The 13,618-nt window shown below is 38.1% G+C and overlaps 1 protein-coding gene across 1 annotated transcript in view; it reads left to right on the plus strand.

Annotated features, from left to right (window-relative positions):
* Window positions 1-1,118: 1,118 nt before the first annotated feature.
* LOC125911395 (uncharacterized) overlaps window positions 1,119-13,618 on the plus strand; it is a 74,921-nt gene continuing 62,421 nt past the window's right edge. Inside the window, exon 1 of the mRNA XM_049615257.1 lies at window positions 1,119-1,373. Within this exon, the coding sequence (XP_049471214.1) occupies window positions 1,119-1,373 (255 nt within the window). The remainder of the gene's footprint in view (window positions 1,374-13,618) is intronic.

The raw sequence follows: 13,618 nt of genomic DNA on the forward strand, positions 1-13,618 counted from the left end.
GATTGTTGCTCAGTCCATTAAGCAATCCCTTTTAGCTGAAGGGATTCATCTATCAATCTCGATTTTCAGCCAGTAATCTGCTTATTTAGAGGCTTAATTACATTTTCAGGTCACCCGAGCGCTTCTCCAAGATATTTAATAAAATGAGTCCTTATTTTATTTATCACACAGTGTATTTTACATGGGCTACCCAGGACTGGGATGGAGTGAAAGGGGCAATTACTTATAAAAAGATAAACAAGTGAGATTTCCACGTTCAAGGTGTCCCGAGTTAACACAGAAATTATTTGGGTCCCGGGGCTCAATGACGATAGCAGATTGATCTAAAACTGCATGTAGCAGACACCATTCCTGAAACAGAAAGTCAAATATTGATTTCCCAGTGCTTTTATGACCCATTTAACAACAGGCATTTTGGATTGGTTTTTTCTTAGGGCTGGAGAGAATGTTCCAGCCAGCCTCCTTTTGAGCTTCCTCTTAATTATCTTCTCTGGAGATGGGTAAAAATTGATGTTTAGCCCTGGTCCTGCACACGCACGTGAAAGTGCACACACACAGACACCGTAAAAGAGGCCGACACACGTGTGGCACCTAACACTATGTAAGTTAGCTTGGATGACGGGTATTTAGATATTTTCCACAAAAACTACCAAATTGGATGAGGGGTAGGTCCCATTGGATATGTCTGCTAACAAATTCTCACTAATTGACATCAAGCCAGTTAATTTCTACGTAATAAGTGTTGAGTGATTCAGGGGCCTTCCCCACCCGCCAAGGCTGGGTCTATACAAAGACCTCTACCTGTTTGGCTCTCAGAACAGAACATTTAATGTTTTGCCAAATTTTCAAAAATGCTGGGAGTAGGAACAGCATTTTTAATCTTTTGCTCTTTGGGCTACTAATTATGTAGCTAAGGGTATAAAGAGGGCTTTACAAATCATTATTTCCATTAGGAAGGTGTTGGAACCGATTCCACAGAGGGCTCCCCTCCTATTTGCGCAGCTGCTGTTCCCGGGGGAGGCGGCCGCTGTGGTGCTGGTTGAAGCGGGGCTTCTGTTCTGTTTCCCCAGCACTTGGAAGAAAAACAAAACAGGCCTAATGAAAAACACACACGGGAAATGCTTTATTACTTCATCAGCCTCACCTACTGCGCTCTGGCACGGCTCTGTGATCGGGAGGACTTCTCCCCGGCCGGCTTGCTCCCTCTCCGAGCGAGCGGAGGCCGAGTGGGGCGGTATGAGGCCGATACTCTGTCATTTCCTGTCAGATCATTTTGGAGGAATTTGCTCTTATTTCCTCCTGGCCACAATTCCCCACCTCCACCCCTGCCTCCCCAGCTCAGCACTGGCCCTATGCCCTACAGTACAGTGGTGGTAACTTCAAAACACAGGGATCAGGGGCTCCGGGGGGGCGGGGGGGGGTGTGGAAACTCTGGGCACCCAACGCAATCAACCTGTAACTTCCGAAAGCGGAGAGATGGGTCAGAACCACAGAGTGAACCTTAACCTCCAGAGAACACCAAGGGGCACCACTTCTCTGGAAAACCAGTGAGTTTGGGGGGAGAGGGGAGGGTGCTGAAGTGAGTCACAATATTAATCCAGACTGCAATCTTCCCACATACATTTTCTTGACTTTTCACCAGAAAAGAGCGTCAGAGAGCAGACATTCCCCAAATCTCATTGGACCGTTAGCAAGTGAATAACTCCTTTCATAAAAAAATGTCTCCATTTCTTTATTCCACACAGAGTGAAACCTGGATATAATAGACAATGCATTTATTCACATGGTACTCAGCAGCCCCCTACCAAATAATCCAGGCATGGTCAAGCAGGTATGGCTACCCAGGAAATTGGAATGCTTTAGGCCAGACCTCGGTGGGGCCACCAATGCCTGTCTGTAGCCATGCATCACTCACAGCTTTTTTCTGTTGTACAGTTTGGCAACTTGGAAATGGTACCGGGCCCTCTGCTTAGAAGATGTGTAATGAATATTTGCTAGATGTTCAATAAATATCTGATGAATTGAGAGGATGGAATGCTAAGCTGCCACCCAGTTTTGTGGTAATGGAAAGTGGGTGCTTCCAGGTAGCACCCCTATATGTTGCCACTCTCTTGGGGGTCAACACCACCTACCACCATAGCTAAATAGTAAGAGTTCTAGAATGTGGGCAACTTTTCCTTGATGAAATTTCTACCAGATTGGGTAGTTTTATCTGATATTTGTTAAACTACAACTTATGGCATGGGTAATACAGTATTATTACTTAGATGTTTCATTCAACGTGCATATCTTCTCAAAGAGTATTTCGTAAATAGATGGATCAGTAAGGGTGATATTTGTATAAGTGCCAAGTAAGTTTGTGTGGGGAGCCTTATGGTGAGAATTGGTCTATGTGTATAGACGTGCCCAAATGTAAGATAGTCCTGCCGAAATTTAATTCCCCATGGAAATGTAGAAATAAATCATGTAAAGTAGCTTGTCTGATGGAAAAAATTCGAGATGAGAACAAAATGATCCTCCAAAGCAGAAGCCATCCAAGATACCTGCCACCAATAGATGGCGGGAAAGGTTCTGTCTGGTGTATCTGTACTTCATTTTGAGGCATTTGATAAACATCATCAATCCCATCACAGTTGATAACTACAAAAGCACTGAGAATACTAGAGACGCTAAGTATATGATTATGATGGAAACAGTAAACTTTTTTTATAAAGGCAAAAGGCCTAAAATGTAAAAGTGCTGAGGAAAAACAAACCTTGCTCATAGGTATGGAGTGTAACTTTGACAGTAAGAATAACGCAGAAGGACAAAGAGTAGTTTTCCAACCTGTGGAAAGGTACCTACCTAGCGGATCGACAATTGTAGCCAAGAGATTGATGAAATAGGAGACATTCTTGTCTGGGCTATTACAGTGGCTTCCAACCCTCACTTCACCTTTGAATCATCCAAGGAGCTTTTAGAAACTGCCTTGGGGGGCCTACACCATAGACCAATGAAATCAGAACCCCCAGTGGTGGAGCACAGACATCTTGACTTTTTAAATCTCCCCACATGATCCACTGTGTAATCAAAGTGGGCCACAGCCATAGCGCTCAGGTTTTAGTATCAGGATCACCTGGAGGGCTTATGAAGCTACAGTTTTCTCATTCTCACCAGAGTTTTTCATTCACCAGGTTTGGGGCAAAGGCTAGGAATTTGTATTTCTACCACGTTTCTAGTTGATGCTGCTGCTGTTTAACCTGATGGTTTCTTCTTGACTTTATGGCGATAATGCAACTAGGGAAATTTTTTTTTCTGCAGAATATGGTTCATTCTTCAGTTTCAAGGGCCATATGAATCTACACATGATGAAAGTAAGTGCTCGAGTAGAGTGTGAGACAATGCAGCTGCTAAGTTGTTTCCTCAACGCTTGGCTAGATCAAGGAATGTGGCCAGTCTCAGCATACTGTGTCTTAGAAGACACCAGGTAAAACATATATCAGCAACGAAAAGAGAATGGTGGGGTATAAAGCATCTCAGAAATTCACCTTGGGGCTGCAAGTTCATACCCTTCCTCCACCAGATGTTACCAACAAACGAACTTTAAAGCATTCATCTGGAACTTCTATATTAGCCAATGAATATTTGCTATGTTTGTAACAGTAAAATTGTGATAAGCACTTTAAGCATAAAACCATGCAAATTATAAATGAAAACCATTCAAAATTACATGAGAGAAAATTGGGCTTTAAGAATGTGACTTTGAGGAGATGGTAAGTCAGAGAAAAACTGTGAATGAATTACTGTACCAATTACCATTAATTCCTAGCCAATAATTGTTTCAAGGAAAAGCCAGGTTTCACTTCCATCCCCTTCTCTCCCTGGCCACATGCCCATCTTTTCACTGCTGACAGATGCAAACGTAGCTCATGGAACCATCACACAGCTATGGCATGAGTAACCATCTCTGGTCCTCCAGTGGATGTGGCCACCAGCCCTTCTTCCTTAACACTTTACCTTCACGTCTAGTCATCTTTAGGTCCTCGCAATTCCATGGCAGTTTCAACCACGTTTTTTAAAAAATACAAATTCTCCAGTGCAGTTACAAAGGCTACCATTTGTAAAGCTCTACCTTAAGAAATGCAGCCCTCTCTTCCTGTTTTCTCTTTTAAAAAATATTTTTAGATGATTAATGAAAATAGTGCAGTAGTCAGCCAGGCTGAAAGGAGACTGTAAGCTCATTCATGATTTACTGAGGTTTGTTGGGTGTCCAGGGGTAGCTCTCTGGGGGTGTCACATCCAAGCAGCTCTGTCTAGTCTTTGAATCTTCATATTAAAATCCGATCATGTGATTTTTACATTTCTCATTTTCAGTGGTAAGTGGTGGGCATAGAGAGGGTCACTTAACTTGCTTTCAAGCACTGATAGTACCTACAGTCTTTGGATTCATCCTGCATTTTGGAAGTTTGTTGGCTTTCATGCGGGAAACCTGTCAAGTGAGCCATGTAGCATTAAAACTCCAATTAAAAGTAAAATGATGGGGTTGTGGCTGCTTCATAGAGGGGAGATTGAACCACATGTGTGGGTGAAGAACGCAAAGGAGAAATATGCATTTTGATGACTAAATATTACAGCATATTTTTAAACTATGTACTCAAATATATTTGGTCTGATCAAATAAATCAGAATGTTTGGAAATAAGACACTCTGATTAATATTCTAATTAACTGAGTATTAATCAGAATTTGCGGGGGGGGGGGTGGGGAGGAGAAATCCTTATTGAAAAAATTTTAAGGGAGAAAAAAAACTGTACTCACCCAACTTCTCATTTTAGCAAATGGGGTTCATAGAATCAAGTGTATCCATTTACAATTGTAAAACTTGTGTCTAGTTAATGAAGATCAGCTAAATGTGGAGTTCAGATTAGTTGTTACTCATTTAGTTTGCTTTTCAGTGTCAGACTAACCTAACAAGTACCAAATAATAACTTCAATTCCGGGGGCATAATAAAGATGAAAAGGAAAGATCCCCACCCTGTTGGTTATATATATATAAGTCCTTTTTATTGTTTAAACATGTTAGATAATGTAAAAATATCCTATTAGTGTCAGTTTTTGTTTGAACACATTTTTCTTTTAAAAGTGCCTTTTTCAGTAAAGCTGTGGGAGATTTTTCTTTTCTGGTATTTAAAGTAAGATAAAGTTTGGCTGATCCCTTTGCCTGACTATCCACTTCCCCCTCCAAAGGCTTAATAACCACAATCCTAAGATTTATGGTGAGTGACAAAGAAAAATAAGTAAATTATCTGTCTGAGGAGCCATTCTTCCTCTCTCTGGCCATACAGACTATTTTAAATGCTGCTAGCAGCAGTCTAATTAAAATAATTTCTGTCAGAAGTCTGTGAAATATGCAGCCACAGCCCAGCTCAATGTTCTCGAGCAGGAATGACAAATATCTGCTTAATTGGTACTTAATATGGTAGTACAGGATTAGTAATTCTCCAGGATAAAAGGAGATAACAAGTAGAAATCTCTTGCTTGGGGCAGGAAGCCTTGGAAGATGAACAGACCAAATAGTGCTTACCCCCAAACTGTTCCTATCAAGGGTTGTTAGTTTGGCCATCATTTATGAAATAAAAGACAATTAATGCACACTTTATGGCGAGTTCTAAGTCCTAATTAAATACAACTATGTACAAAGAATGTGAACAGCCTGACTTACAGAGACCAAAATAAATACTGGCAGAATTATGGTGACCACTGCAGCCTTCGCTCATCTTTTTATCCTGTCTTGAGGATAAAAATCTTGGCAGAGTCATAAGCTACTTCTGAGGTACAGCCATTAAGCTGAGACTCATAGTGAATTTTAGAAAATTTGGAAATTGTAAAAGAGCTGAAGGGAGAAAATTATCCATAGTACCATTGCTAATAAGTTGGGTAATAAGTTGGGACCACTGCTAACAAGTTGGAATATTTCCTTCCTGTGTGTGTGTGTGTGTGTGTGTGTGTGTGTGTTTATTTCCAGTGCACAGTTTCTCTGTTTTGCTTATTCCAGGAATTGTTGCAGGCCATTTTGTATTTGACTTTTTTTTCACTTGATATTAAATAGAAACATTTATTTATATTCATAACTGCTCAGTATAAGCATCACGTTTCATGTTGACACAGTATTCTATCAGGTACAATAATAGTAGCTAATACCTATCTTGTGCTGACTGTGTGCCAGATGCTATTCTATAGGCTTTGCTTGTGTTAACGAATTAAATCAATAATAGCCCTATGAATCCAATACTTTCATCATCTGCATTTTGTAGGTGTGGATACTGATACACGGAAAGAGTGCATTAATTTCTCCAAGGCTACATACAGTGGTTAGTGGAACAAGGACAGTCCAACCACAAAAACTGTTTTCAATTATTCTACTAGGTCATCTCTTGAGGCACTACCTCAACTTAACCAGACAATGCCCTTGATCAAAGTCAGGAAACTTTCTTTGCTAAAGGCCCAATAGTAAATATCTAGACTTTGTGGTCCAAATACAGTTTCTGTGTCATAGTCTTCTTTTTTCTCTGACTCTTAAAAAAAAACAACAAAAAAACCCAGCATTTTAAAAATGTAAAAACCATCTTTAGTTTACTGGCCATGTGAAAACAGGCCACAGGGCAGATTTGGCCCCATGCTACTGAATAAAACCTAATTGTGTGAGTAGCAATTAAGATAATTAATTTCAAAAAATTTGACACTAATGAAGCCAAATAATTGATTTGATTGGATTAATTATTCTTACTTCAGCTTGTAATGTTAGTATCATGAATATACTGCATAAGCATTTGTGTATACATATTTCTAACGGCAGTTGAACTGATTGAAAATATTTAAGTTTTCATTGAAACCTAAAATTTAAAGGAATTGTGATTTGACTTAAGGACAAAATGAATTTGTTCTTGGTTAATCTCACAAAGTTGATAGAAAGTCACAAATTTATACATTTAATAATCAGTGTATGCTTTTGGATGGACCACATAAAATTCTAGTGTGTTCTGTTCATTCTTTGATGGTAGCGGTTCTCAAATTGTGGCCCTGAAACCAGCAGCATTGGCATCATTTGGCTTTGTGTTTGTTAGAAATACAAATTCTTGCATCCCATTCCAGAAATCAAAAACTCTGGAGGTAGAGCATATTAAAAGTTTGAGAATCACTGTTTTGGAGAAATTTAGTTCCGAACAAATTTTTTTTGAGAACAAAGCTCTGTGTGTGTGCACACAGGCACACACATATACACATGAACAAAAGGACTATTTGTGAGCTAAAAGTATCTCGTATTATGCCATATTATGATACATCATGGAACCGCCATGTAGATAAGACACAAGAATGAAAATGAGCAAATTTTAGGGTTGCATGTGTCTCTTAGGAATATGAATAAATCTATACTGTCACACCTATCTTGTTATATGACACTGTATTGATTTTGTCACAGCTATTTCCTGGCTCATTACCTAAGCATGTCTTTCTTTATAACATTAAGGGATTTAAGACTTAAATATCTGAAAACTTCTTTTTAAATTGAATGTCCTCAATTATTGAGGACACTGTCCCTGAAACTTTAATTGACAAGTTTATTGTAACAAAATGTGTCATTTTAAAATGTCACTCTCAAGATTTAGGTTCTGGGGGAAATGGAGAAAGCACACTCTTCTGTGTTCTCCATTTGAATACAGGTGTAAAACTTGGACAGAATGTGTGGACCAGTTGCTTGAGGACTTTGAAAAGTAAGCAGTAAATAGAAAGTTGCAGAAGAGGACCCAACTTCAAAGTACCATTGAACTGGTGTGAGTTTACCACTATTGTTTCCCTGTCACATGACCCTGGAGGCAGATGCAGCTGTAGAAATGCATGACAGAACCCCAGCTTTCTGACAGCCTCAAAAGGGAGTCCCTGGAAACCAGAAGGAGATTGTAGAAAGGGAAGGGCTCACAAAAACAACCCCATAAAGTTATTTGCTAACTCTGAGACTCCAAGATTTGCACATGAATGATCCTCATCCTAATCAGTATATACAAGATTTTGAAAAGTGAATAGATTTTCATCTAGGTCTCAGACCGGGTGGTACACTCACGGCACAGATCTGAATAGCAAAGGGCTTAAAACCTGAACTTACAGTGGGACCACAATCCATAGAAAGCAAGTTGAAACTTGTGGCCTGAAAATAATCAGGTCAATTGACTACTGAAACAAAATATCAATATTCTTCGCAAGCTTTAAATAAAATCCAGAGTCTTGTAATATAATAGTCACAATTTCCATACTCCAATCAACAATACTTGGCATATGAAGAACCAGGATAATTCAATTCATATGGGAAAAGGCAATCAGTAAACATCAATGCCAAGATGACATGTAAGTTCAAATTATCTGATAGAATTTAAAGCAGCTATTATAAAAATGCTCTGATAAGCAGTGACAAATTCTCTTAAAGCAAAGGGAAAAAAGTCTCAACAGAAAAACAGAAAATATGAAGAAGAACCTAATGGAAATTTTAGTACTAAAAATACAATAACTGAAATAAAAAAGCTCACTGGATGGGCTCAATAGCAGAATGGAGATGACAAAGTAAAGTCTGAATGTAGAAATTATCCTGAGTGAAGAAATTATGCAAACTAAAAAACACAGAGAAACTAAGATTAAAAAAATTAATAGAAACTCAGGTGTCAGTGGGAAAATAATAAAGGACCAATATTCATGTCAAGTCAGTTCCAAAAGAAGAGAAAGGGAATGATGCTTAAAAAAAATTGAAACGATAATGACTGAAAATTTCCCAAATTTGGTAAGCCATAAGCCTAAAGATTCAAGAATCTTACTGAACCCCAATGGGACAAACTCAAAGAAATCCATGCCTGACACATCATAATCAAACTGTTGAAAACTAAAAGCAAGGAAAAATCTTGAAAGCAGCCAGAGAAAAAACAGCCTATTATCTATAGGAGAAGAAAGATTCTAATGACTGCAGATTTCTCATCAGAAACCAAGGAGACCAGTGGGAAGTGGCACAAGAATTTTCAAGTGCTGAGAGCAAAGAACTATCAACACAGAATTCTTTATCTAAAGAAAATATCCTTTAGGAATGAAGGTAAAATAAACATTCTTAGATGAATCAAAACTAAGATAATTTATTGCTAAAGAAATTGTTCAGAAAGAAGGGGAAAGATATTAAAAGGAAACTTGGAACATCAACATACGAATAATCAACTATTCTCCTCTTGAGTTCTTAAAAACTGATAATTGAAAAGGAACATTATAGCATTTTCTTATAGGGTTTCAAAGTGTGTAGATGTAATACGTGACAACTATAATATCCAAAGAGAGGAGTATAAAAGGATCGATATGGTGATAAGGTTTCTACATTCTATTTGACATGGTACTGAGTCTACATAGATTGTGAAAAGTGTATACATTATAATCCTTAGAGCAACCACTAAAAACTTATAAAAAGAGGCATAATAAAAACACAATAAGTTAAGATGGAATAGTAAAAAATAGTTCAAGTAATCCAAAAGAAAAAAATAAAAGGATAGGCTTAAATCTAAATAGCCCAATAATTACATTAAATGTAAATGGTCTACACACTCAATCAAAAAATAGAGATTACCAGAATGGATTAAAAAAATCATGCCCTCCACTTGTGCCTTCTATAAGAAACACACTTAATATATAGTGATATAGGTAAGTTAAAAGTACAAGGATATGCCCCATATAAATAATAAATGAGGAAAATAAAATAATAAATAAAAAAGGACATGCCACAAAAACATGAATTAAAATATTGCTTCCATTTGCTCTTCCTGGGAAAATATCTGCCATTCAAGAACCCTGATACTATAATATGAAGTAAACTCATTTTATTACTTGAGATTGTGTTGAATGATCATCAGCTCTGCTTAAGCTGCATTTTTTATTTTTAAGTGGGCTAAATACAAGCTTAATGAGGAACGAATTAAGCTTTCTTCTGTCATTTCCAAGGAAGTGTCATTTCCTCACACTTTCACAAATGTTTTTGTGTAGCAACAAGCACCACAAAATCCAAAGATTGATTTTAATTCTAAGGCAAAATCAATCTGAATATTCACATATAATCTTTTAAATGAGAGAAACACACATAATCCTCAAGCTCACATGAGGCTCTAAGTGTTTATTAAATATCATAAATACATCAGATTTGTACCTGTGCTCACAGATAGACATGCATACACAGGCAGGTCACAGCTCCTTGGAAAACCACCCATGTTCTCTTCCTCAGCTATATTATGTAACACATATGGTTCCTGTCAGTACCACTCATTCAGAGAGATAAAAATCCTGCAACAGCTAAGTTCAGCCTCTCTCCAGTGGCCCTTTCCTTTGATTTCCAAGATATCAAGTGACTATTCACTAAGCCCTATAATTGCCAACCTTAGCCAGTCCCACCTCTGAAAGAAGAGGAAAGAAATGGCCCATTTAAAAAATATTTTCTCCAGTACATTGCATAATTAACCTATCGTGGTTCTTTCTGATAATAGCCTTCTTTGTTAATTTTTTTAAAGAAATAAAAGCCATCAAAAGATACATGTGTTGATTAACTGTACATAAAAACTTGAAAACTAATTTAGGGACATATATCATAATTTTTGTTGTTAATATACACTATTAAATGTGTTTGATAGCATAATAAGAAGCGATAGTCATGGGCATGGGGAAGTTTCTTTCTTGAAAACTTTTACAGAGATGAAGCTAGCATTGTTTTCTTCAAACCTGGCTTGAATTCAACTTGACACATTGTTCTTTTTCTTTTTTGTTCTTCCTGTCCTTAACTTCTCTTCTGCACTGTGAAAATACAAGGCAGATGTCTTCATCTCACTGGAATGCTTTTAACCTTAATGAAGGGTTGTAATAAATCAGTACTTTCAACCTGCTTTCTATCATCAACACATACATACTTTTTGAGATATTGGTCTCTACAGAGATTATTAGAAATAATTAGAACAAGTTAGAGCTTACAATTATCAGTTTGTTAATGGACATATAGTTGTTTTTTGTTTACTATATTTAACTTACAGAAAATTATCTTGTTTGTTTCTACAAATTGTAGTTATTGGATAAGACCTTTTTCTAAAAAAGCCATCAAGAATTCAATTTTATGCTAGAATATGTGTGGAATATGTATGCATATTTACACACAGAGATACACTCACATGTACAGGACTATTAAAGTAATTGGGTGATTTTTAAAGGTTACATGTATAAATCATACAAACTTACAAACTAGGAAATGAAGAACTTTTTTCACTTAAAGATTTTCTTGATTAATATGATAAAATTAGAATTTACCTTTTCTTGACTAGATACAGTATTTCGTTATTTTGCATTTTGTATTTTTTATTTACTCAGGATTCAAATATGTCAATTTTTTCGATGAACAAAATTCAGTATCCTGAACTCCTCTCATTAATACACAGAAGAAAAATAACCTGCAAAACTGCAGCCCCAGAAAAGGGAGGCAGTGTAAATAACCTCATAAAAACGTGGTGTCTTGGTGACCTATTTTAAATGGAGGAAATTTGGCGATAGCAAAACAAATCACTACTTTCCAAGATCACATCAATTAAGATGCAGCTAAAATTTCTGCTAAAAACCACAGCTAGCAATGGCTGAAACTGAAGATGTGATGGATATGAATAAGCTTTGCAGTATACTAAGCTGAAATAAATTTTTCTGATGGTGACATCCATAAGAAAATTTTATAAGGCAGACTAACTACCTATCTTGATTCTCAAATGTTTAAAAAAGCTGTTCTGACTTCCAATGAATCAAACCTACTCATTCACCTTTCAAGAGGCCATAAAGTTTCATGCATGAAACCCTGGATGAGAAATTATGAGATTTAGGTTATGGGCTTCCTTCTTGGAAGAGGAGAACCAGGCCACCCCAATTCTGTGGCACCCTTCTGCCACATGGATGGCCTCCCATGTGGGTGGCTAGGTTATAAAAGCCTTTTATATTTTTGAGTTTGTGGAACGATGGAATCCAAAGACTCAGTTTCTGATGTCAGCTTTGCCACTTGGGTGACATAAAGAAAATCAACTGCCTTGCCTAAGTTCCATTTTCCCATTTTTAAAATGGGGCTCAAGGTATTCTTACGATGTGTGTGCAATTGCTTGTGACCAGTAAAGTGGCATTCAGCTGTCTAGGTAAGCTGCACTGGATACTGTAGATACTGTTGGTAGCTTGATCTGTATTGACCTGTCTGACCTTTAGCATTTGAAACTTGCTCTTTCCCCTTAAAACTTCCTTTCCAACACAACACACATTTTTCTGATCATAATTCCAGGCAGAGTTGGATGGGATCTCAAAACTAATCTCAAGGCTGATCAGTTAGAGAAACCAAGGCCTGGAGAAGAAGCCAGAATCCCTCAAGGAATCAGGATTTGAATTGAGGGTCTTTATACCACTGGTGTAATTCTCTTCTCTCTTTTATTAACTGATTTATTCATTCCATAAACATTTACTGGGCACCTATTATGTGCTAGCCACAAGACTATCCTAATCTCTCTCCCAAAATGTAGTCTGTGAAAGTATTATACCATCTTTTGGGGCGCCTGGGTGGCTCAGTCAGTTGAGCATCCGACTTCGGCTCAGGTCATGATCTCACAGTTCGTGGGTTCGAGCCCCGCATCAGACTCTGTGCTGACTGCTTGCTCAGAGCCTGGAGCCTGCTTCAGGTTCTGTGTCTCCTTCTCTCTCTGCCCCTCCCTCCGCTCATGCTTTGTCTCACTCTGTTTCTCAAAAATAAATAAATGTAAAAAAAAAATTTTTTTTTTTAAGTATTATACCATCTTTCAATGCTGGTGTCTATGGCGGAGTTAAGATTCTGGTCATAATTTAATCATCATTAAGTCACAATTTTATAGTCATACTGGTACTTTTCTATGACTGTTATTGTTGTCACTGTTAATACTGCTAAGGAAGCCTTCTTCTAGGTGGGCACTGAGAAAGAGGTCCAAGGTAGAGCTCAGATAGAAGCAGGCTTGCTCCAGGTGAGGCAGGAGTACTTCTACTCCAGAACTTCTGAGGCACCTTAGCCAAACTCCTAGAGGTTCAATGGTATCAGAGTCTAAACACCATGGCTTTGCATGATTCTCTTTTGGGTGTGTGTGTGGCGGGGGGAGGAGCTTGACTGAGTGGTTTCATCTCTAGATAGAGTATAGAAGTATTTATTATTATTTCAAGAAGCCAGAGAAGCTTAGATCGCCTCAAAAAAGTTAATCTGCTTTCTTTCCAACATTATGCCTACATCCTTGAGACAGAGGGGTAAGAAATGTACATTTCCTTGTTTAGGAAGATGCTTCCTTTAGGTATCGTATGTTACTTTGGCTCTGACTGGCTACCATTCTATGAAATAAACAGGCCTGTTAAGACTATTCTAACACCAGGGGCGCCTGGGTGGCTCAGTTGGTTAAGGGACTGACTTCAGCTCAGGTCATGATCTCTCGGTTCATGGGTTCGAGCCCTGTGTCAGGCTCTGTGCTGACAGCTCAGAGTCTGGAGCCTGCTTTGGATTCTGTGTCTCCCTCTCTCTCTGCCCCTCCCCCGCTCATGTTCTGTCT

This window comes from Panthera uncia, assembly GCF_023721935.1.
Source record: "Panthera uncia isolate 11264 chromosome C1 unlocalized genomic scaffold, Puncia_PCG_1.0 HiC_scaffold_3, whole genome shotgun sequence".
In the NCBI taxonomy this organism is placed as follows: domain Eukaryota; kingdom Metazoa; phylum Chordata; class Mammalia; order Carnivora; family Felidae; genus Panthera; species Panthera uncia.